This window comes from Octopus sinensis, linkage group LG11 (genome assembly GCF_006345805.1).
Source record: "Octopus sinensis linkage group LG11, ASM634580v1, whole genome shotgun sequence".
Classification (NCBI taxonomy): domain Eukaryota; kingdom Metazoa; phylum Mollusca; class Cephalopoda; order Octopoda; family Octopodidae; genus Octopus; species Octopus sinensis.
Window position 1 is genome coordinate 53,093,015 of NC_043007.1, and position 27,396 is coordinate 53,120,410.

The 27,396-nt window shown below is 37.7% G+C and overlaps 1 protein-coding gene across 3 annotated transcripts in view; it reads left to right on the forward strand.

Moving 5' to 3' along the window:
- Positions 1–1,654: 1,654 nt before the first annotated feature.
- LOC115217457 (glucoside xylosyltransferase 1) overlaps positions 1,655–27,396 on the forward strand; it is a 108,998-nt gene continuing 83,256 nt past the window's right edge. For 2 of the 3 annotated variants that reach the window (XR_005001289.1, XM_029787160.2), the window contains exon 1: positions 1,657–2,275. Coding sequence is in view for 2 of the 3 variants with exons in the window: in XM_029787160.2 (XP_029643020.1) it covers positions 1,992–2,275 (284 nt within the window). In the remaining variant the exon portion in view is untranslated. Of the gene's footprint in view, positions 2,276–27,396 lie in introns of all 3 variants that reach the window. The other variant, XM_029787162.2, reaches the window with a different exon arrangement.

The window sequence follows — 27,396 nt, forward strand, 5'->3', positions numbered from 1 at the left end:
GTAGATTAAAACTGCGAATTTTAACCAATCAGATTGTTTGTTTTCATGTGTAAAACTTGACTGCATTCTATTAGTGTGACGTAGAAAGCGCTTTTGTGACGTACTAACGTTCGGAAAACTGTAAACAAACACAGAACGTAACGGCAGACGAAATACGGCTACGCATTTCGCCCGGCGTGCTAACGTTTCTGCCAGCTCTTTGCTTTTTAATATTAAATTTCTTGCCTTTTGCACAAATAAATACAATAAGTGAAATGAAACGCATTAGCTTAGAAACGAAATCTTGTTAGAAGCCTCGTCACTGAGATGCCACTTCTTAATAGCAAACGAAAGCAAGTACTAACAGAATGGAAACATTTTCAATTTAATACATGTGGCTTATTAACTAGTTTTAAATATTGTTATTAGAAGGTGGCTGACTATAGGATCCTGGAAACATGAGTACGTTAAATAATTAGAAGGAGATTTCACGGAGACATGCGGTCTGTTTACATTTAAGATGTTTAATACGTCACCAAATTGGTGGTCGAGACGGAGTAAATAAAATAAAGCCGAATGACGGAATATCATTGGTTAAAATTCTAATTATTAAACAACGTTAAACTTAGAAGTTGACACATTCTACCAGTATACGAAGTTTCAAATTGTTTGGTTCAGTAGGAAAAATTTGAAAAAACTGGCTTCAGAATTGAAAAGATCCCCATATGTTTACTACGAGTAAATAATATGAAGCCGAAAGACGGAATACCATTGGTTAAAATTCTAATTATTAAACAATGTTAAACTTAGAAGTTACAATTCCGTTTTCATTCTGGTTTACAATTAAGTTTACTTTTGACACATTCTACCAGTATACGAAGTTTCAAATTGTTTGGTTCAGTAGGAAAAATTTGGAAAAACTGGCTTCACAAATGAAAAGATCCCAGAATCGTAATCTTCGTATTTCGCAAAAAAAAAAAAAAAAAAGAAAAGAAATTTTACAAAATGTTAATTTTAGAAAATTCTTTTCAGAATCGGATCCTCTATAATAAAAACGTGAGATTCTGTAAATATATATATATATATATATATATATATATATATATATATATATATATATATATATATTTTACCGATAGTTATGACGGAAATATCGGATCTTGTATATTATCCGAAAGTCCTCTTTCCCCCATCCTGGGTCATTACCGCAATTTTCGCATAATTGTTAACACCCAGCAGGCTGGTTTATTATTATTTTTTTGTTCACGGGTGAAGATCTTTATATTAACATTTCTTACTACAGTCACGGCTATCTATGTGTAATTAGTATTATCGGGTCATTTTCTGTTGGTTTGAATATTTTTTCATATAAACTTTTCACTTTGTTTAAATACAAACGTATTTACTTTCTATTTTACATGTAGAAGGGGTCTGGCGGAAATAAGCTTGCAGATATTAAATAATTTCTTATCAATATTTTAGAATAGATGCAAAGGAATTGTGCGAGTGATAAGGTAATAAATTGTACGACAGAACTTTTTGACACATTACAAAAATAAAACGAATTAAATATATCGGTATACGTATTTTAAACGGTAATCATAACTCGCCAACACATATCTATTGTAGTTCTCCATGTTATGTTAAAAATGTTAACAGATTATTCACTCCCTTATTTGTAACTCTTCAGTTTTCATTCATAAGACTTTATTTACAAACATTTTTTTCTGGAAGATTTTGAATGAATATGTAGTGCGTATTTTTCTGCATTTACTCCGCTGTTGAAAACAAGATTGATAAATCTATATGAACAGACTTATCTCTATAATTAACAAAAAAGGTATTATTGTGGCATTTTCAACGACAGCATTTTTCTTTCTTTTATAACATTGTTTATTTTGATATCTTTCATAAATATTGTCCGGTATTACCGACACCTTGCGTGGATAAAAGACGAACAATCCAATGTGGTTATCAAGTGTAATTTAAGATTTTAGGTCTTTAATATTTCGATGTGTTATAAACAACTATCCCATGTAAGAACAAATATGATCAAGGCCACTATCTTTGTGTTGCTCCTGGCAATTATTTTCTATTATTCTTTGCGAAAATTGATACACGAAAGCTTCCTTCAAGATGGTAAATCACCAGGAAATATTTACATAAATCAAAAAAATATTCTTCATGAAATCAAACTGTACACTGGTCCAGAAAATACCAAAGCAATTTCTGAAGAACCCTTAGTTGATTCCAAGTTTGACGTGCAACCTATAATGGAAGGATCGAAGAAAAACAAGTGAGGAACTTTTGATATTCTAAATTGGATAATGAAAGATTAACTTGTTTAAATAAATGATTATAGAGCTGAGGATGACAAAAGTGTAAGAGATTAAACAAAATGTTATGCCTTGTTTATGTTTCTCTGCGTACTGAGTTCTGGCGAAGTCGTCAAAATACGTACGGCTTAAATACCGACGAGGTCGATATGATTATATAATTTCTGCAGTTATGTTAGTCAGATGATATTTTGCACAATTGTTTTTCAGAGTGAACTATTTAATGATATTTCAAAAATGTCGGAGAAATGCTGGGGATCTTTTTTCGTTTTCTTCCAACCACAAATCTTATTCTAAAAATTCTCAAAAATTTACTTTTGATATAGTTTTGTATACTGACAACGAATTTAAATTTACGTACTTTTAGCCAAGTCAGTGTGCTCGCAGCGGAAGTCGAAACTGTTGTCATGACAATTCTAGTGTATCGTTTACTCCTATTGCTGTGAGTGAAAGAATTGACAGCTACTAGATTTGGTAAGAAGGAATTTGGAATTGGTAACACTAACGCAGTAGATTATACTATTTATTTATGGGATATCTGCGTGGAAGATTTGCCCCGCAATGCAATGAAAATTAATGGTGGTCCCCTGCGGAATTGTGGAAATAGACGAAACTGCATTTTAGAGGAGAAAATAAAATCGGGGGTTGAATGCGGCGCATATGGCGGAGACGTAAACTGAACCCTCCCCTCTTTGGAAAATTTGGAGCACCTTTGGAAACGCACCTCCCCAAGAAAATGAAATGCTAACAAAAAAGGTTATGAAAATGCAAAATATATACAAAATAAATTATGTATGCTAACAATTAGAAAGATTCAGCCATTTAAAAATATTTTATACTAAAAAATAGAACACCGAAAACGAGCACTCTCGAATATAAACAAACATGTCGAACGATACAAGGAGTGGGGTAATTTACTTTTACCAGTCAGTTATTATTAATGATACGAGGAGCCCGACAATATCGTTTGCAAATTCTTGTTTATAATCAATTTTTTTTACTGTGCACACTTGTTAGGGTTAGGTGGTGTGCTTTACCTTCGCCCATTTTATGGTGTTGTGATATACGATATAAATAATTAAAAAACAATAGGGTAAATATCGGCCCGGGTTAAATACTATAGTTTAAAGGCCATGGACTGAAGATGGGGAATTTTTTTTTGTTTGTCTTTGTGCCCGGGTCAGATCCGGAACATTCATATCGTGAATGTTCCGAGTCCTCTCCTCCAACCCCCTTTCGCGAGCGCGCATTTTTTTTTGTCATATTCGTTTAAAGCAAGTTGTTTTACACCTATTACACTTTTTTTATTGTTTTTATGACCGGGTCAAACGCTTTAGTTTGACCGTATGCAAGTTTTGTTATTTTTATTTTTGTTTTCAGTTTACAGAGAAAATAAATTACAGAACATATAACTCATTGGCTATTTGGCCCCTCGTATCATTAATAATAGTTGACTCGTAAAAGTAAATTACCTCCCCCTGTTTCATCCAACATGTTTATTTGTATTCGCGAGTGCCCGTTTTCCGTTTGTTTTACTTTTAAGTTTTTTTTTTGGATTTGGTTTACAAGATTCTTTATATAAGTTCGTATGTTGAAGCATATTCTGTTGTGTCTGGGGAGAGTCATTTTCTTTTTGTGCCTCATAATTTAACACACTCACCGGAAAAAATTTCCACTTATTTCTTATTTTTATTTTCCTAAAACTTTCGTTGTCTTGCAACCTTTTCGGCAATGTTTCGATTGTATTAGCACGCTTGTAGCACGTTTCCGTCGATTTCCTCCGTCGATTTCCGTAAAAAACTTTTATTTTTTTATATATGGCTTTGCGGGAACATTTGAAGTAATGAGAGCGAAAGAGACTAAGAGGAAGCGATTTTATGACGAGGAAATTTCTTTTGAAGCTATGAAAGCATTGATGTACATGTGTGTGTGTGTTTGATGGGGTGTGGGAGACAGACAGTATGTTGTGTGTGCGAAGAGACAGAGAGAGTAATGTGTGAAAGAGAGAGATAACTGAAATTTTTTACTCGGTGTATGTGTATATGTATGTCTGCATGTATGTGTGTGTGTGTATGTATGTGTGTGTGTGTAAGTATGTGTGTATGTATGTATGGCCGATTCAGTGTAATTTTTTACACATACTTACACACACACACATACATAGATACATACACACACACACATACATGCAGACATACATATACACATACACACACACACATACATGCAGACATACATATACACATACACCGAGTAAAAAATTACACTGAATCGGCCATACATACATACATATATACACACATACACATACACACACACACATACATACGCACACACACACACATACATTCAGACATACATATACACATAAACCGAGTAAAAAATTACACTGAATCGGCCATACATACATACACATACATAGATACATACACACATACATACATACATTCAGACATACATATACACATACACCGAGTAAAAAATTACATTGAATCGGCCATACATACACACACACATGCATAGATACATACATACACACATACATACACACACATACATACATACACACACACATACATAGATACATACACACACACACATACATGCATACATACATATACACATACACCGAGTAAAAAATTTCAGTTATCTCTCTCTTTCACACATTACTCTCTCTGTCTCTTTGCACACACTAACAGAAGCACTTCACTTACACAACATACTGTCTGTCTCCCACACCCCATCAAACACACACACACATGTACATCAATGCTTTCATAGCTTCAGAAGAAATTTCCTCGTCATAAAATCGCTTCCTCTTAGTCTCTTTCGCCCTCATTACTTCAAATGTTCCCGCAAAGCCATATATAAAAAAATAAAAGTTTTTTACGGAAATCGACAGAAATGTGCTACAAGCGTGCTACTACAAACGAAACATTGCCACCTTTTCAATAGTCTTGACTCTGTCCGTTATTTACACTGCGTTCCTTTTTGTTTGTTTGTGCGCATGTTTGTGGGTCAGTGTGTGTATGTATGTGTGCATGTATATATGTGTGTGTATGCATTTGCATGTCCGTGTTTGTGTATTGTTTATGTATGTGTGTGTGAGCATGTGTTTGTAGATGTATGCACAAGTGTGTGTGTATATATGGTCATGTGTTTGAGTCTCCATTTGCATATATGTACTTGTCTGTTCTTATAACTTATGTACCTATCCGTCTGCATGTTGATCTGTTTCTTTTCATATCCTTATGCTTACATACAAAAAGGCATGAGAGAAGTTACACCACAGGAACATGAAAGAGTGGAAAAACTCTTCAATGCACACATGGGAATGTGGTGCAACATACTCCAACCTATAAAAAGGACGGCACACAACTTCCAAGCATCCAACAATGATGTTCCTTCACTATACGGGTTACGCAAAGACCACAAACCCTACATAAACCCTGTCACGGGGCACCCAACCAGACTAGCTTGAGGAGCGAACATCTCCAGCAACTGTAGACTGTCCTACTTTCTCTCATAGAGATGTTTCCGGATGTCAGTGTGAGTACGGAAGATCTCAATAAAATCAGTACTTGCAACCACTCCAACGACCTCACAGGTTGTGTAGTGGGTAGTATGAATGTGATTTCACTCTACCCATCTATAGACATAGATTTTGCTGTAGAGAAATGCATTCAGGTAATCTGTGAGAGTGAAGTGGAATTCCGTAAGGTCAACTCTAGGGAACTGGGCCTCCTCCTCAGACTATGCTTTGACAGTAACTATTTAGATGACCATGACCTCAATAGATTCTGCCCCACCAGGTCACTGAGGGAAAGACCACTCACCATCACTTCAGCAGTGAAGAAAGGCACCACAGAGTGTTGGACCGCACCCACCCAACACCCTGAGAACAGCAATCAGGTGAAAGTAATGATTGCATATGCAATAGGGGCCAGTGTAAAAACCACCTTGAAGAACCACATAGTAAAGTTTAATAAAAAAAAAAAAACTATACATGCAGGTTCAAGGTGCAGCCATCGGTGTAGGTGTAACTGGAGATTTGGCTGGCCTCTTCATGACCTGGTGGGACAGAAAACTTAAACAAATGTTAGCAGAACAGTCCACAACTCTTCTACTCTACAGTAGATATGTAGATGACATTAATATCATAGTTAGGACCAACTCTAATGACGGTAATGTAGAAACTGAGAAGAACGTAATGGAGAGTATCCAGCAAAAAGCTAACCCCATCCACCAAAGTTTCAAGTTAACTATAGATTACCCCACTAAGAACCCTAACAATAGACTTCCTGTACTTGATACTGAACTTTGGTTAGAGACTGTGAACAATAGAGTGCAGCTCCTCCACTCCTATTACATGAAACTCATAACTTCAAAATATGTTGTTCACAAGAACTCAGCTTTGTCACACAACATGAAAATTAGCATACTGATAGCAGACTTAATTAGAATAATGAACTATGTGTCCCCACTATGCGAACCCTATGAAATGAAAAAAACATATACAGAACTTCATGCACCGCATGCAGTTCTCTGGATATAATCAGAAAGATAGGATTTGAGTATACAGTGGGGCTAGAAAGAAATTAGACAACATTATATGTAATGATATCAGTGGTATCTGCCCTAAATATAGAAACAAAGAATAGGATACAAAGAACTTGTGACACAGCAAACAGGGCGAACACGTGGTATAAAACTGACAAATATCAAAAAGTGATGTTTGTAGAGCCCATGGAGAACTAGCCTGTAGATTTAGAAAAGATCTGAAGGAGACCAAACTCAACATTAAGATTGCTGAAAAACCAGGGAACTCCGTCAGATCACAACTATGTAGGACGTATCATATGCATCAATGATAATTGCATGGTATGTAGGATTAGTCCTGGCATTAACTGTAGAACTCGAAATGTAGTTTACAGCATAAGATGCATAGAAGGTGCTTGTAAAGACATGAACATGACATACATAGGGGAAACATCTATGAGCATTGCGGAACGACTAAATGAACATTTGAGACAATATGATGACAAAAATCAGTCCTCCATACTCTACCAACATGCCAAAGACCATCATGGGGGCAACTTGGGTCAACTTGACATCTGCATCTTAACCAAGCACCCAAAAGACCCAACACTCAGATAAATATGGGAGTATGTCCTTATAAATGAAACTTTCCCAATACTAAATAGTAGATATCATAACTCCATACCCACAATTTACACAGGTAGAGTAGAATAGTTAGTGGACTGTTATGTAGATAGATGTATGTGTGAGTGGGTGTGTATGCACATGCTTTTTTTTTTTGTATGTAAGCATATGGATATGAAAAACAGATCAACATACAGATGGATAGGTACATAGGTTATAAGAACAGACAAGCACATATATGCAAATGGAGACTGAAACACATGACCATATATACAGACACACTTTACTCCATGCAAGGACGCATATGGAGACACGGGTCCGCATATATAAAGATGCACATCCATACATACAAACATGGTACATAGTTGAAAAACACAGACACAAGGAGACAGAGGTGCATACATCTACAAACACATGCTCACACACACACATAGAAAATACACAAACACGGACATGCAAACACATGAATATGCAGAATACATACATACAAATGCACACACATACATACATATATACATATGCATACACACACACACATATACATACACACATGCATACATACGTACATGTATACATGCATAGGCACACACACACGCTGACCCACACACATGCGCACAAACAAACAAAAAGGAACGCAGCGTAAATAACAGACAGAGTCAAAACTATTGAAAAGGTTGCAAGACAATGAAAATTTTAGGAAAATAAAGATAAGAAATAAGTGGAAATTTTACCAGTAAAGAAAATGACTCTCCTCAGACACAACAGAATTATTTTTTAGTATAAAATATTTAAAAATGGATGAATCTTTCTAATTTTTTTGCATACATAGGCACAGGAGTGGCTTTGTGGTAAGTAGCTTGCTTACCAACCACATGGTTCCGCGTTCAGTCCCACTGCGTGGCACCTTGGGCAAGTGTCTTCTACTATAGCCTCGGGCCGACCAAAGCCTTGTGAGTGGATTTGGTAGACGGAAACTGGAAGAAGCCTGTCGTATATATGTATGTATATGCGTGTATATGTTTGTGTGTCTGTGTTTGTCCCCCCACCATTGCTTGACAACCGATGCTGGTGTGTTTATGTCCCCGTAACTTAGCGGTTCAGCAAACGGACTGATAGAATAAGTCCTGGGGGCGATTTACTCGACTAAAAGGTGGTGCTCCAGCATGGCCACAGTCAAATGACTGAAACAAGTAAAAGAGTATACATCATTTATTTTGTATATATTTTCCATTGGCATTCTTTCGATATAACTCGGCAAAATCAAAACATTTCACTTCAGGTATTTCCGTGGGAGCAAATGACAGTTCGATTCTGTTTTTTGCTTGAAAATTTGCGGATTTTACATACACACATGAAACAGGTAAGAACAAATATGCAAGGTTTTTTTTTCTTCAAGTTTAAAATGGAATCTTTATTATGATCATGAGGATCTTATATAGAATGGGACAATACAGGGCAAACAAAAACAAAAATGTTATGTGAGTTCATATGAGTTACATGTAAAAATTTACTTAAAAATATTTTATATAACGATTAAATTTTCCTTTAACAAGGACTTTTTTTAAAAAATAAAACGAAAACAAAGAAAGAAAAACGAACAAAAAGATTAAAAGATCGAACCCGGCAGTCTATAAAGCCCAGCAACGATCTTTTCCTTTCATCAATGATTAAACTGGGTTACTAACACCCACCTTTCTCATCACATCCTTCCATCGTTTCTCGTATTCTCTCGGAAGCAGGTTCCTCCTCTCCAACCCCATCTTGCTCTTCAGGTGGTATCTGAAGTAAGACAGCAAACCGGGGCCAGAGATGAAGGACCCTTTCACCGAACCTTCCATTCTCTTTCTGCAAACAGACTCTTTCAGTACTGCAACCGTACAGTAAAAACGTGCCTTACCTTCCTTTGTGAGTCCAGTTGGCGGTATCCTCTTTATTATAGATTCAGCTGACAGCTGTACTCGTCCTAGATGTGACAGCACGTGTTCGACGTAACTTATCAAGCTAGATAGCTCCCGACATTGTACAATAGCATGCTGGACAGTTTTCTTGTCCACTCCGCATCTTGGACACGTCGGTGACACTGGTACTCCGTGTCTGGATAACTTATCTCGAACAGGTAAAGCGTTCCTATAACACTGCCAGGTCAGGGATTTTTGGAAGTTATCCAAATACCCTGGCCTGAAAGTTTTTTTAAACAGGTTGGTGAGTTGGTTCTCATCGAACCCCAGAGCCCCTCCTAGGACGTCATTGTTTTTTTCCTCTACCAGCCCTCTATAGAACACCGAGGTGGTATTCCCGCTGCTGGCCTTGCCCGCCTTGTGGATCAACCAGAGTGCCTGACGGCACTCCTTCTGCCATGAAGTCAGGTTTCGTCTTTTAATGTCTGCGCATCTTCAGCCAGGGTATCCCCAGTCCACCCTTTAATGGTTCCTGGCAGCAAACGGAGCGCTTCACAAGTGGCTTTCCTCCCTTCCACAAAAAGTGGAAGAGGATTCGTTCCAACTTGTTTAGCCAAAAATCGGGGCAAGACACCACGGACAGGCGGTAGGTGATTACAGATCACCTATCTATAAACTATAAACACCTGCACCACCTCCGCCCTGCCCTTCAAGGACAGAAGCCTTCCATACTATGGCCTCCACCTTCTTCACTACCTCGGCCCAATTCTTCTCCGCCTGGGAGTCCGGACCAAACCAAACTCCGAGCAACTTAACAGGACCATCTGTCCAGATTATCCTGAATCGACCTGCCTGGGATTGCACATGTCTGTGCCTTCCCGACAAGTTTCTTCACGACAACTGTCAACCTTTTTGCTAGCACCTTGGCCAAAATCTTTAACTCTACATTAAGTAGGATTATGGGCCTGTAATTACTGATACTATCCCCCTTGCTCGGGTCTTTCTGGACCATTGTCACAACTCCCCGCCAGTATATCCCCGAACAAGTCCGGCATACAACGATAAAACTCATAGGGCAGACCATCTAACCCCGGCGACTTTTCCCCGGCGCACTCAGCCAACACCTCTTTTACCTCCTAGGGCGTGATCGGTCCTTCACAGCATTCAACCTCACATGTCGAAAGTCGCGGCCCACCGGCTAGGAAGTCATTTAAGGGCTCACTCACTCAAGCGGACCACTCTCCCCGAACAACTGAGCAAAATGTTAGTGAAAGACTTTCTGAATCTCCTCCTGTCCATAGATCTTGCGTCCCCATTCGTCCGTTAAAGACTTTATAGAGGACATTTTACCTCTCTGACTCTCCACATGACGTGCCCATTTCCCTGCGCGTAGCTTGGCTCTGACTCTGCAGCCTTCATGCTTGGCGTTACAAGACCTTTCTCGCTGCCAACACTCTAGATGCAGAGCCAGATTCCATTGCCTCGTCTAAGTTCTTCACTAAATCGCCCTCTATTCCAGTCCTATCTAAACTTAGCTGCTTGCTAAATCTAATGGACTCTGAACGAATAGCTCTTTTGAGGGCGTGCTACCATCTATTGTTAATGATGGTGACACATAATGCCCTCTGAACTAACTCCTTAATCCGGGTACGGAAAGCTTCACAAGTCAAAATAGACTTGTTCATTTTCCAGTACCCGGGTCTGACATTTATCTACATTTACCTCACACGTCACAAGTTTGTGATCCGGGTAAGGCACAATACAAAATTGTGGACAACTAACACTATTCTTATCTCTTTCCTTAATAAATACCCTATCTAGGTACGATCTGTGTGAGCCATCGTTGTTACTCCACGTCCACTGTGGAACGTTCGGCTCATCCAGTCGGTAAAGGTCTACTAGATTATAGCTCTCTAGTAGACCCTTGAGGCATGGATTCCCTTTTCTATCAGTTGAGCCCACACTATCGACCTGCACTTTGAGGATAGTGTTGAAGTCCCCTAACAAAACTAACGTTTTAGACGTCACTAGAAAGTGCTCCAGGTTCCGATAAAAACCAGACTGCCTACACTTCTCAGGAGCACAGACAGCTACCAACCTGAAGGACTGTTTACTCACATGAGTCACATCTAGTACAACCAGCCTGCCTTCTGGGTCCAGAAAGACAGTACTTATCTGTAAGTCCAAGTTCTTCCTGATAAGGACTGCTACGCCTGCACCCCCTCCTCGGCTAGGAGAAATACATTTCTCGTAACCATCCAGAAGAGGCGACAACGCTTGAGGTTCACTCATCTTGGACTCAGTTACAATTACAACATCTATTCTATGTGTCATGAGGTCGTTCAGAAAACAAGCTTGTTTCCATCTCGACCCCATTCCACGTACATTCAAACAACCTAACTTAATCATTGAAGAAAAGAAAATGAATTACTTAAGGTTGTGAGAGGGAGAATGGCAGTTTATGTCTACCAGCTTCCCCAGCACTCCCCGTAGCTGCTGGGCTTTTCACCGGCGTTACCACCGGGCTCTGGTTAGGAGTGGCTGCCGGGCTGATAATTAGCTTCCCAGCTATTACCTCCTGGGTAACATCTTTTATGTTTTTGTTTAGCAAGTGTTCCTGGAGGAACTCCTCCTCTCCGACTTTTGCATATCGCGTGTCGGGCTCCCCACCAGTCATTTAAAAAAAAATTATACGGCTATTAGCCTTGATTAGTCGTAAAACCTTCTCGTTTTTTTCATTGAACGATATTATTTTGTCTGATTTTTTGACACCTTTTAACACAGGGGGGTGGGGTTTGTTAAAAAGCTGACCTACAAATGTAGTGTTAGCTGGGAGAGATTGGGGAATTTTTTGCTGTTGTTCTTGCGTGTTTGCAGTTTTTCTTTTTGTTTGGGGAGGGGAGTCCGGGGTGCATTCTTTTTTACGCTTGTATGTCAGTTGTAAATTCCATTTGGTCGCTTTACTTTTGTTTTTTCTCTTTCTGTTTTTCATTATGTTTTTCACATTGTTTTTTTCTTCCTTTTCTCTTTCGTTTTGCTTCTTTTTGTCACTGTCGTTTTCTTTTTTTTTTTTGAGTGACGCTCTCCTGTCTCACTGCGTTTTGGGTAGGGACCTCAACTGTTTTTTTTTTCGTACAGGTAGAGCGAACGTGGCCCTTGTGCCCACACTTGAAGCATCTGGGCCTACGACCCTCTACCGACACACGAATTGTATGTCCCTCCCCTACGGAGATCCTATCAAGCAAACTTTCGAGGGTTTAGTTGTCCCCTTGGACAACCATCTCTAAACTCTGGCCTCTCCAGTTCGTAGCCTCCTTCATTCTCATGTTCAGTACAGTTACCTTTGCCTCCACGTCGTATACGACTGCCGTTGCTGCCCACATTACATCATACCCGGCCGGTATGTCTTCTACTGATATTTTTGCTGTTTGCCGGCCTAAGTAATGAGGGAAATTACTCTGAAAGAAATCTTTGCCGAAAAAGGAGTAGATTGATTACAAATTTCTTTCATTATGTTATCGCAGTTTTGTGAGATTTGGCTGTTATTACTAGCATGTAGATAGCCTGCATGAAGGCCAAGGCCATAGAATCGGCAGGGGTTGGGGTCATTTTTTTTACAATTTTTTTTTTCAGAATCATCTCCGTATTTCGCAAAAAAAAATTTCTGGAAAAAAATGAAGGGGGAGGGTTGAAATCTTGAAGTTGCGATTTTTGAAACACCTTTTCCAAATTTAAAATGCCTACCTCAACCTCCTTTCTCCCAAATTAAAAATTTTTCAAATTTCACACCGCCTCTCAGGCAAACCTCACATACAGTCACCCCACACGCATATACAAAAACGTTTTTTTTTTTTCAGCGGGCTCGGGCGGGCGGATTGATGGATGGATGGGTGGATGGATGGATGGGTGGATGGATGGATGGCGATCAGTCGTTAAACTGTCACTTATAAACCCACGTGGGTTTATTTACATTTCTGAAGAAAAAAGATATCCTTCCCCCTAACCCCACTTTACGGAAAGTGACGATATTCTTCAAGTGTAAACAAATACACGTGATGTGGGACTCATATAGAAAGAATGCCCCTGGCAAACTTACGATATGAGTAGTTACTGTCAAACTAGAGCACATGCTTTTGTTTACATTTGAAGAAAGAGATCATCGCTTTCCGTAAATTAAAAAAAATTTTTTTATATATATATAAGTCAGCGTGAAAGTGAGGCAGAGAGAGCGCGAATGGATTGGGGAAGTTCTTTTTAAGTTGGCGTTGCTGCTACCTTTTTTTTTTATGCTAGCGGTTTAATGCTCAGTTTCATAGATACGTTTTATTAATATGTGAGGTATACTTGCCGTCTCAATATGGCTAACCACTAAGGGTGGGTGTTACTGTAGCTTGTAGCCCCAGGAGAACATCGTCTCCAGCTGGATTTAAGGGTTAATATAGGGCGTTACGTATATCAGAAAATCAAAAAAAAATGTGTGTAATAGGTGTAAAACAACTTCCTATGAACGAATATGAAAAAAAAATTCGCGCACGCGAAAGGGGGGTGGGGGAGAGGCCTCGGAAAATTCACATCGGGAAGTTCCGAAAGCGTCTGAGGGGCTGACCCGGGCACCAAAACAAAAAAAAAATAGTGTAATATGTGTAAAACAACTTGCTCTAAACGAAAATGACAAAAAAAATTCGCACTCGCGAAAGAGGGGTGGGGGAGAGGCTTCGGAAAATTTATATCGGGAATTTCTGAAAGCGTCTGAACCGGGCACAAAAACAAAAACAAAAACAGCGTAATAGGTGTAAAACAACTTGCTCTAAACGACTATCATGAAAAAAATGCGCGCTCGCGAAAGGGGGGGTGGGGGAGAGGCTTCGGAAATTTCCCATCTTCAGTCCACGGCCTTTAAACTAAGAAAAAATAGTGTAATTGGTGTAAAACTACTTGTTCTAAACGAGGATCAAGAACACACACTCACACATGAATCATAAACTCCGTATTTTTGTACATATTTCGCAAAAAAAAAAAAAAATAATAAAGAGAAGAAATTCTGGAAAAAGTGAAGAAATGTTGGATCTCATTCCTTGGTTAAAGCTATTTTAAACATTAAATTTATGCTTTTCTTTGAAATAGTTCAGATATATGCAATTCTTCTCACTTATTAAGATGCATTTATCAGAAAAAAAGAGACAGAAAAAATAATTATTTTGTGTCAATCCTTCCCTAATTATCCTTTATTAATTAGTTTTGGCGTGTATTTTTTTCCCAAATTTATTTTTTCACCTTTACAACACTGTTTAGTAAAGCAATTAATTATCTTTATAATTTGCATATTTGACTTATTAATCAAAATTCTCTAGATGTAATATATACTAAGTAATGCATCCTTCATTTATGTGTTCCGTTCTGTATTATGCATGCGTGACTGTTTGTATGTAAGTGTGTTTAACTGTGCACATGAATGTGAATATTAAAGAACATATTTATTTACTATGATTGTTATTTTCAGAACAAATAAATCTTTTGGCTGTTGTGTTATTGATGTTATTATTATTGCTAGTTAAAGGGTGGTGACTTGGCTGAATATTTTGAGTCTTGTAGTATGTAGTTGTGTTAGTCAATATTCTGAGTTCAAATCCAACTCATTTCTTTATCATCATTGTCGATGGACCACTCAAAGAGGTATGTATACATTATCATTTTCGTAACATATGTTCTGTAGTATTTCAAGATGTTTCTGACACGTATTTTGATTCACATAGCGGAGATCCAACATTTCTTCACTTTTTCCAGAATTTCTTCTCTTTATTATTTTTTTTTTTGCGAAATATGTACAAAAATACGGAGTTTATGATTCATGTGTGAGTGTGTGTTCTTGATCCTCGTTTAGAACAAGTAGTTTTACACCAATTACACTATTTTTTCTTAGTTTAAAGGCCGTGGACTGAAGATGGGAAATTTCCGAAGCCTCTCCCCCACCCCCTTTCGCGAGCGCGCATTTTTTTCATGATAGTCGTTTAGAGCAAGTTGTTTTACACCTATTACGCTGTTTTTGTTTTTGTTTTTGTGCCCGGTTCAGACGCTTTCGGAAATTCCCGATATAAATTTTCCGAAGCCTCTCCCCCACCCCTCTTTCGCGAGTGCGAATGTTTTTGGTCATATTCGTTTAGAGCAAGTTGTTTTACACATATTACACTATTTTTTTTTTGTTTTGGTGCCCGGGTCAGCCCCTCGGACGCTTTCGGAACTTCCCGATGTGAATTTTCCGAGGCCTCTCCCCCACCCCCTTTCGCGTGCGCGAATTTTTTTTTTCATATTCGTTCATAGGAAGTTGTTTTACACCTATTACACACATTTCTTTTTGATTTTCTGATATACGTAACGCCCTATATTAACCGATTTAGGCACACTTTCTGTGCTCTTATGGTATTTGCAAAGGGAGGTCAACCTAAGTGATACGCACGGACTGCAGTTTCTAGGTTTTGACCTGTCATCAGCGTACGGCAATCACCAGTTTTCGATGAAAGGCGGTCCCAATGCAAACACTTATATCGTTTTTCCAGTAACTTTTCGTCACTGATTTCGAAAAACCGCACGTTTTATCAATATTTTTTCGTTTATATTATTTGTTTTGAAATGTATTATATAAATACAGGCCCATAATTCAATTCTTGTTAGTATGAATCAGGAAGCCCTTGGATGCAGAGACGTTTGCAACTGAAAATCTTTTAATTTTCGTTTTGCACACTCACGCATGTACACACAAACACACACACACAGCGACACACAAGCAGGGTTTTGCACACACACACACACACGCCTGTACATACAAACACCGACTCACACACTCTCACACATACACACACACTCTCACACACACACACGCACATCAATTCTTCTGATTCACGCCAACTTCAAAAGAACTTCCCTCATACGCTCTCTGTCTCTTTCGCTTTCACGCCAACTTCAAAAGATCCCATTTCCCCCCAACCCCATATGTAAAAAAAATAAATAAAATTTTACGGATCATCTTCACAAAAGTAAATAAACATACGTGGTCTGTAACTAGCAGTCGTGTGTTCTTTGTAACGAAAGATCGCCAGAAACCTTTTTGGAAGGGGGCGAGAGGAGGAGTTCCTGGAAAACGGAGTTTCGGATCAGACGGTCCACATAAGTTGGAATTTCTCCGTTTTGACGGAAATTTTTTCCAAATTTTTTTTTCAGTACAGTCTTTGGGAGGCATCTTTTTACGAAAAAATGAAAAAATTTTTTTTGAAAATCTCTGATTTTTTTTCACTCTCACCACCTCAGTCGGGACCGATTTTGGCCAATTTTTGTTTTTCACAACGCAAGAGAAACATTTCCGGTTCTAAAATAAATATCTTTTCAGAGGAAAAAGTATGATTTAAGGGAGATTTGGCTGTTATTTCTAGCACATCCCAAGACCTCACTCTCACATCTATTTATGGAATGATGATGCTAAAGTAACACACGTGTAGACCATTGTTGGGATATAAACAGAGAAAAAAAAGTTAGAATTTTTACTCGCACCCCAACTGAGCGCAGCCGTGCATGTGTAAGGAAAAAACATTTTATCAGAAAATTATGCTAACAAAATGAATAATTTTTTACATACCTCTTATTAAAATCACTCTGGATTAATCTTAATCAGCAATAATCTTCTCAGGCTCTCCAATATTTTAGAATTATATAAACAGAAACAATCGGGGGCAGAGAGTGGGGATAAAAAATTATAAATTTCAAATTTTTCTTCTTTTTTTTATCATGTAAATGTGTTTTTTTTGGAAAATACTGAAAAACATCAACATATTTGAGTGAGAAAAAAACAAGGAGAATAGTCTTGCGATGTGCTAGAAGCAACAGCCAAATCTCCCTTAAATCACCTTTTTCCTCTGAAAAGATTAATTTTTTTTTAACCAGAAAGCTTTAGTGAAAAAAAAAAAAAAGAAAAGGAAAAAATTGGTCAAAATCAGTCCAGACTGGGGTGGTGAGGAAGCGGCAGGAGTGAAAAAAATTATAGATTTTCAAAAAATTCTTCATGTTTTTGTGAAAAGATGCCTGCCATAATCCAAAGACTGTGCTGGAAAAAAAATTATAAAAAATCCCCGTCAAAACGGAGAATTTCCAACTTATGTGGTCCATCTGATGTGAAACTCCGTTTTCTAGAAACTCCTCCCCCCACCCCTTCCAAAACATTTTGCCTACAAATTTCTTTGTAATCATAATCTACACTGTTTGAAAGGTATTTGTATAAAATTTCATTAAAAAATACCCATTTTCCTGAAAGTTATGAGGGATAAAATGGGTCGTGTGAATTTTCTGAAATTCCTCTCCCCAACTCCTCAGAAAATTTTTTTCAAACAAATCTTTACATACACTCAATCTACAGGAAGAAGAAAAATCCTTCAAAAGGTGATACAAATATGCAGTGTGGCACGCCTATAGTTTAAAACATGCACTTTAAGATAAGCATTATTGCCAATGTGAAAATCGAAAATGGTGACCAAAAATCCAAGATGGTGTCCAGCATTAAAAATTATATAATAAACGTCATTTATTATGCAGAATTTTACACAAGTAGCCTTATATTTATCTTTTGAAGTAATTTTCTATCTTCTTCACTAATTCAGGTTATACAGGTTTCATCATCAATCAAATGCATGGACAGGCACAAAGGGAAGTACAAGGAAGGGCTGACTTCTTGCATGTGACTTCCTGCACACTCAGTTTTGCATTGGCACTTTTTAAGTGCTTGGCATTGTTCTGCTATGGCTCTTAGTTCAGTCCAGTGAACAGTGAATGTGCCATTGTCATTTTTTCCCCACCCCAGATGATAGGTGATGATAGTGCTGGCTTCATCTGGAGAGCCTGGCCCCATATGTGCCCTGCCTGATATATAGCTCATTGGATGTGCTGAATAAGAGCTCCTCATGTGGGTGGGATTGTATCATAGTGTCTGTTCTTTTCTGCAAACATGATTTTCCAGGCTTTATTTACAGACAACTCCGAATTGGATCCATCACACAGTAGAACAACGAATCATTCTATTACTTGCATCTGATCTTCCGTGATGTCTGCACAAAGTGCAGACAGCTGGTGAAATGTGTTATTGGCTTGAGGAAAAATAACCCAGGTTTGAAAGCAGGATTTTTTGCCTCTTTCTTTAAAAGCATTTACTGTGTCACAACAAACAGGCCTTCTCCCCAAGCTTACTGACTATGTTGAGGACTGGTAACCATCTCCTGCTTTTATCCATTCTGTACATAACCCACAAGTGGTCTAGACCACATCTCTTCAAAACAGGGAATGCTGCCACTGCTATGACAACTATATCAATGTCATTTGCAAGGATGGTTGCTCTATTGATGTAGCTGTGCTTCACAGCATTCATGACGTGGACTAAAATCCTAGTGTCAGCTTCTTCATGGGAACTGTCAGTCATGTCTTCTATCATTTGTTTTATCTCGTCTTCTTTATTGCTAACACATGATGCCATGGTTGTAGCAAACACTAGTCCACCAGTAGCTTGTTTCAGCTTATGGGCTAGGAAAGTATGCAGTTCTTTTTTTGTTCTCCTTTTGAAGAAAACCAGGCCAATTTTGGGGAACTTTTCCTTTTTTTGGTTACTCAGTGTCAGGATCCCCTACCTCTTTGTTATTTCATAAATGATTTCAGTGACTGTGAATTGTAAATATTGAATATTATATCAGTGTGTCTGTACCTCTCAGCATATTTGTTTATCTTTCCAACAAAGTTGTGTTCAGCATAGTCCTTAAAGGTTAGATGCTTGGGTTGAATATTGTGGGCTAGGTGTGCTCTGTCAATGAATATGGCAACAGTTTCTGGCTCGTCTGCTAACATTTCCACCTGCTTCTTTAGGCATGCAATAAGTTCTGATTTTGTTCAATGGTAGAGATTTCCATTTGAACTGATGGAAGCTGGGAAGTTAGCATTTTTGCACCTGAAGAACTCTTCGAAATCTACTTGTCTTGTTTGGCAAGTGATGAACAAGTTTGCAAAAAGATTGCAGTCTTGTTCCACAGCATTCTTAAGCTTCCTTGCAGTCTTTGTTCTGGGCTTGTTGAATATTTTGAAGTTGTTCTACTTCAAAGTGTGACATACATTTTCTATATTAAATATAAACCACTCAAACTGCTTCATTCCTTCAGGAATGTAGTTCTTCAAAGTATCGACTGCATCACTGTCCATTCGTGCTGTGATGTATTGGTATGTTGCCTGATTTTTGATAACTCATCATATTCCCCAACAAGATGACATATCTCCGGCCCTGACACCATCCATCTTAGCAAGGCAGACTAATTGTCTGTGATACCTACAGCTTCTCCATCTTCCTTGATTAGAGCATTATTTTGCTCATGGACTTGATCCACTCCGATGGCAGAGAACAGTCTTTCCATCTTGTGGATCTCAAACCTTCCTGCTGCAAACTCTTCATTGACAGATGGATTGGCCTCAGGCAGTTTTAGCATATCAGTGATGTGCACAGAAAACCATCTTGCATAATGGGTGCTGTCATTGGCAAAGAAGTACAACATCAAGGCATTCAGTGAGGCAAGGTACCCTGTGAAATCGCCCACCCTGATGGATCTGATAAACCCGAGGATGTACCATGTTCCAATACCAGAACTGGGGTTCCTGAGCTTCTCATTTGGCACACCAGTCATCAAAACTCTTAGACTTATCACTTGCCTCATATGCCCTTTAGCTGATACAAGCTGCAGGATGTTACTTGATGTATTCTTCTTGTTTTTGTTACACTAGAGGCAGACAAGAAAGAATCAGCTGTGCCAGAGGTTGCAATGTCAGATTCATCACTCACTAGTGTCTACCCACTGCCTTTGCGCAAACTACCAGCTACTCTTAAAATGGCCATCGCAGTGTGCAGTGAACCCATTAGTATGACAAAACTGCCATCCATTGAATCTGCTTGGCTAGTGCAAACAGTGGCTGATCTACAGCCAGAACTGAACTCTGTCTGGATTTAAGTGATGTAAGATGCCTTTGATGTGATGCTTGATAGTTGACAGCTCGTTAGAATGGTCTCTTAGGGAATAAGGGCAGACATATCCACATCAAATTTCAAATTTTTCACTTGTTAAGCATTGTGTGCTGACCATGTCACTTTAATGGTATTGTCGTAGATTTCTGCAAGAGCTACTGACTGCAACCAGTCATACTCAGGTTTTAGATTTGGCACTCCAAGTAAGGTGGGAATGTCACTCGAAGGAAGTATAGGGCACTTCTCCAGAAAAGCTGGTTTTACTTTCGTGTAGCTTTCTGAGAGCTCAGGAGTCTTTTTGATCTTTTTTCTTTAGAGCCAGTTCTGCTTCAGGCTCTCCTCTTGCGGTACTTTGGAACTGAGAAATACTTGTCCCATGGAATGATGTTCTTGCTGTTGTTGCTTTTGGGTCATAGTCAATGTTATCTACAGCCACAAGTGTGAACATGCTGCACTTCATCTGTGGTGGACACACTATGTCATCTTCAACATACTGACTAACAACAGCTTCACCCAGCTGGTTTGATATTTCAAGTATGTGATCATATGAGACAGATAATCCGTGTTCAAACAGTCTGTCCACTAACTGTTTTTTCCGAGTCCTTGAATACAGAGACAGTCCCAAATAAACAGATAAAGGTGGTTCTCTCTTATTTGAGTGTTTATAACTTGTAGCTGTGGGCTTTTTCTTGGAACAGCAGTTAAACTGTAGCAATTTAGCCATTGCAACATCAACTTTTGACACACCACTTTCCATTTGCTGCCTTGATACCTGATCTGTGGGTAAGACAGGTGACAAACTGTTGCAGCTCTGGAGGGACACTTGAGTTTAGGTACTGGCTATCAAACTTACCATCAAATGAACTGGAGCACTGGAGAATCTTCTTCCTGAGTATATCAGCAGTTTTCAGGATAAGTATGGTTTCATTATAGTTTATTGTGTCTGAAGATGGAACTTATCTGATGTCTTTTTGGAAAGCTATTATCACATCTCTTCCACAATTATATGCCTCTACCTCTGGAACATGGAACAAGATCCTCTTCTTCAGGTTAGTAGCATTCACATTTGGTTCTGCCACATCTAACTGAACTAGCTGTTCACAATACATTTTTGTTAGATCAGCCTGTTGGAATACAGTCACATGATCTGCTCTGGCAGCATTCCTACTTTCATGTAACTAAGCAAGTAGTTCAGAGAAAGCAAATGGACATCCACTGTTACTATCACTGTTCTCAAGCCTCCTTTCTTCGGATTTTAAAGAACAAGCTTTGTTTTGCAGGCCTATATAGCAATGCAGATGATATTTCAGCTCTTGGGCAACTGCATCAGAGCCACTAAGCTTGGTTTGCAATTTGCTATCACTCAAAGTCAGTGCAATCTCCCTTAGTGATACACCAATTTGCATTGTTGATGCATGTCTCAAATTTTCCCAAATGTCCTCCTTTTTACAAATGAAACAAATATTCTGTTTTCTGTTGATGTGCTGCTTTTTGGTCCTTTGCATCATTTCTTTTTAGTGTCTCCTCCATGCCAAGATTGCCTTCATCTAGCCTGGCCAGATTGATGGTTATGGGAAGGTCACTAAGGAATATTTTTGTGCAGTCTTGTAGCCGTTGCTGTTGGGGAAGTAATGGGTAATTAGCTTGTTGGAGTCTCTCCATAGTGGCATTTTGGCATAGGCAGCACTTTGTCCAGTCTGTGGGGATGTGTACGCTTGCCATGTTCATACTTACAAAATTGAAACATATATCAGACATGACAATATGTTACAATGTCTAAGGGTATTGTTATAAAAATAAAATAAACAGCCTTAAAAGACTCTGAAACAATAGAAGTTCAATACAGTTATGTTATTTTTAATTGTAAATTGGTATTCTTATTCTACAAATGTTGAGTATGTGTGCATTTGTTTTTGAATGCATTTATGCCTCGTTATGCTAAGTCAGCTGTAGTTCAGTGTGGCAGACAGTGTGTATGTGACCATTGATGAGAGAGGTTGTGATGGCTGCTATTTTCGATTTTCCCGTTGACAATCATGCCTATCTTAAAGAGCATGTTTTAAATTAGAAGTGTGCCAAGTTGCATGTTTGTATCACATTTTGAAGGATTCTTACAATATTTGAAGTTTAACCTATTCACTATAAGCGATTATTTGTTGAAAGTTTCATTAAAAAGTATCCATTTTTCTGGAAGTTATAAGGCAATGAAGTTGATGGGTTACATCTGTAGTTATGCCAAAAAACGTTTTATTGCATCAGTGTTTTTCTTTAATCAACTGTACATGTGTTTTCGTTTCATTTTGCTTGTTATTTCTCGCAAGTCCAAAGCAAAACTTGTGACTATGACAATAATATTATTCTAATTGTATGTAAATATAAATCTTCAAGTGGTTGGAAGAAAATGAAAAATATGTATACAGTTCTGTGGATAAACGATATACTGGAATTGCCATGGCAACAAACAGTTTCCACTTCTGCTTGTGAAGACAGTCTTATTTCATTGGCTAAAATTACATAACTTTAAATGCTTCTAACTTCTTTACTATTCGTTTTTGTTTTTTTGAAAAAATAACTACAATGTTCATCATGAGCATGCAAAACTGTTGGGTTGGCAAAACAATTCATAGCATTTTTCAGTTGGTGATGTTTAATCATGTGATCTTTTTTATCATCTGACAAGAACATATGTCATATTTTTCTATTTGAATTTTCTAAGGTCTTCTAGAAATCATGGTATTGTTGCTAAGAGGTGTATGCTTGTTTTATAGACCTTGAAAAGGTATATGACCACATGGTCCACATGATCATAGAACATGCTGTGGGGGGCTTTGCAGGATTTTGGAATTAATAGGCAATAAATCCTCATACAAATACCCAGATGTTTGTGTTCAGATGAATGGTGCTAATTGACAACCTTGCAATGTTGATGTTGTTCTTTGGCAGGAGGGTGTATTTTCACCTTTCTTTTTTTGTGAACTGGGTTAACATGTGTAGCTTTTGTGGAAGTGATATCACAATGCGTGTAGGATCGGTTGGCAGATATTTGAAGATGACATGGGACTACTTGACTCATCAGAAGGTCATCTTCAGCATGCACTAAATGGGTTGTTTGCTGCCTCAGAGTTTTTGCTATACCAATTGGTCTGGTCAACCACAGTACACTCAAGATTGTTGGGCTGGAGTTCAGCCCAATTCAGATTGGACTTGAGGTTGTCTTTATACCTTTTCCTTGGGCAACCTTGGGTGCAACTGCTCTTCTCAAGTTCACTGTAGAATAACTGTGGTGACATCCTGGATTGATCCATGGTTCACATGGTCAGTCCATCCAAGCTGGAGACCACCTTCTGATATGCCAAACTGCACCATGTCATCTGCAAATATCAACCAACTGATCCTACACTCACTGATCATGAAATCATTTCCACAATGACTGTGCATGCCAATCCAGTTCATAACAATTATGAAAAAGAAAGAATATACACTCCTGCTGAAGTCTAACATCCATATTGAAAGGTTTCAACTTTATATATATATATATATATATATATATATATATATATATATATATATATATATATATATATATATATATATATAGAGAGAGAGAGAGAGAGAGAGAGAGAGAGAGAGAGAGAGTCATAAATGACAGAAATATTTAGGTGAATCTTTATTTAACGATAAAAAATCCAAATATCACATCAAAATTGTTTTATTACTCAAAGAACATGTAAATAAACTTATATTTAAGGAACTTGTTTAATGAGTACTTGAATATGGATTACTTGAATCCATATATTGTGACTTAAATTTATATATATATATATATATATATATATATATACAGGTGTGGGAGTGGCTATATGGTAAGTAGCTTGCTTACCAACCACATGGTTCCAGGTTCAGGCCCACTGCGTGGCACTTTGGGCGGGTGTCTTCTACTATAGCGCCAGGCAGACCAAAGCCTTGTGAGTGGATTTGGTAGACAGAAACTAAAAGAAGCCTGTTGTATATATATATATATATATATATATATATATATATATATATATATATATATAAATAAATATATATATATATATTTATATATATATATTATATATATAGAGTGGCTGTGTGGTAAGTAGCTTGCTAACCAACCACATGGTTGCGGGTTCAGTCCCACTGCGTGGCATCTTGGGCAAGTGTCTTCTGCTATAGCCCCGGGCCGACCAATGCCTTGTGAGTGGATTTGGTAGACGGAAACTGTCGTATATATGTATATATATATATATATATGTGTGTCTGTGTTTGTCCCCCTAGCATTGCTTGACAACCGATGCTGGTGTGTCTACGTCCCCGCCACTTAGCGGTTCGGCAAAAGAGACCGATAGAATAAGTACTGGGCTTACAAAGAATAAGTTCCAGGGTCGATTTGATCGACTAAAGGCGGTGCTCCAGCATGGCCGCAGTCAAATGACTGAAACAAGTAAAAGAGTAAAAGAGTAAAGAGTGTAAATAAATGAAAGAATGGAGTTGAACGACGATTTAACAAAATTCTTTTATTCTCGACATATGTTTCGAAGACTGCATATTCCTAATTTCAAAGGAATAAGGGGTGCATTATGCCACCTTCTCATCAGGAAAGACAAGGAACTTGTCCATCGCTATGGACTCCGTGTGGGCAGTCATCTAAAAGTTTTTGTTCATCATGATGCTGACATAAGTTCCTTGTCTTTCCTGATGAGAAGGCGGCATAATGCACCCCTTATTCCTTCGAAATTAGGAATATGCAGTCTTCGAAACATATGTCGAGAATAAAGGAATTTTGTTAAATCGTCGTTCAACTCCATTCTTTCATTTATTTGTATTTAAAAAAAACACACAAATTTCCACACGAAAGCACGTGATCTCTGCCCTTGGCATGTAGCTTCAACCGTGTTTTTCTGACGTGAATTTGCTACCTGGGTATCGGTTAACCGAATTATCCATACTAGGATAATTCATTCAACTACTTATATATATATATATATATATATATATATATATATATATATATATATATATGTTTGTGTGTCTTTGTTTGTTTCCCCACCATCGTTGGACAACTCATGTTAGTTGGACAACTTAGCGGTTCAGCAAAAGAGACCGATAGAATAAGTACTAGGCTTACAAAGAATAAGTCCTGAGCTCGATTTGCAAAACTGCAAACCATGAAAGGGCAATGTCATTCTTGCAGATGGGGTGTAAAAAAGAGGTAATCATATGAGAGGAGCCGAAGCTACATAACCATATTTAGAAGAGTGTTTGAGAGTGATCAGGTGGGGCTGGAAAGAAGTACAAACAAAATAACAGTGATGAGGTATAAGGGTAGACCTTTAAGGGTGAGATGTGGTAGAAATGAGTGAGGCAGAAAGACCAGGAGTTAGGGGTGAGTAGGAGGTGATTAATTATGAGGAACAGTAGAATAGTAATGATGTAGACAGGAAAAGGACAAAAGAGGGATGGTGTTTGGTAGATTGTCGAATGGGAAAGAGAAAGAGAGAGAGAAGCATGGTGCATGAGGAAGGTGAGAGACCTATAGTGATAGGGGAGAAGAGATAATTTAGTGGCTCACTGGGTGGTGTGATCAATGGCGGTGTGAGTTGAAAAAACTATTAATAAAGGGTGGATAATAAGTGAAATGGTCCTGGATTGTACACTACATCTACTTGTTATGCCCAGTTATTCTCTCAAGACATTTTAATCTTCTACATTCAAGGCCCATGTCTTACCAACATCCAGAGTTGTTATTCTAACAAAAGTGCACTTCATTCTGTTGTCAGCAGTGGTAGTAGATCCCTGAACTTTCTGTGTGCACGCGTCACTCCTGTGCCCTTCCTCTTCCAGTCAGCTCCCCAGCTGCTGACATCCCACATATCCTATAACGTTTTTTTGAAACAATCTTAATAGCGTTCAGTTAATCACTATACATATCCATCATTTTCTGTTAAAATGTCTTATTGATGAGTTTCATTTCTTTACTTCCCTGAAGAGAAGATTACATTGTTTTACACCATTTTATTCCTTTGGAATAATACCAGTGATATCTTCGAAACATGTGTCGGAAGTAAAAGAATTTGAATAACACCTACGTTTAACTCCATTTATTTATTTATATATATTATGCAAAATATTTCATGTAAACCCGAAGTTTCTACCTTTAAAAACAAGGAGTTACAACCTTTTTACTTGTGTGATTTTTTGCTGCCTTGGTAACTATTTATATATTTTTCCGTGTTAATTGTTAACAAGGGAAAAATACATACATCTATTTAGATCTCTCTCTCTCTCTCTCTCTATATATATATATATGTATACTATATATGCACTGTATATATATATATATATATATATATATATATATATATGTGTGTGTGTGTGTATATATATATATATATATATGTGTGTGTCTGTATATATATATATATATATATATGTGTGTGTGTGTGTGTGTATATATATATATATATATATATATATATATGTGTGTGTGTGTGTGTATATATATATATATATATATATATATATATATATGTACTGTATATGTGTATATATATATATATATATATAGCACTTATATATATATATAAGTAGCGGAATTATAACACAGTAATTTCCCTTTGTATAACGGTCTTTTTTCATAGCGTTTTTCAGATGGCCAGATAACCGAAGAGATGGTGTTGTGGATTTCCACCTCAGCATCTGTAACTCAGAGTTTTATCTTGGCTATTGAATAATTGTCACATATTATTTTACAGATAAATTTCCTCTATTTACATAATATTGAGGTCTCTTTCTTTCTTTTGTTATCTTACCGTTTTTACCAATTATATATATATATATATATATATATATATATATATATATATATATATACTAGCAGTATCGCCCGGCGTTGCTCAGGTTTGTAAGGGAAATAACTATAAAGCATTTTTAGAGAGTTATAGCCAAAAAATAGCAAAAAAATAGA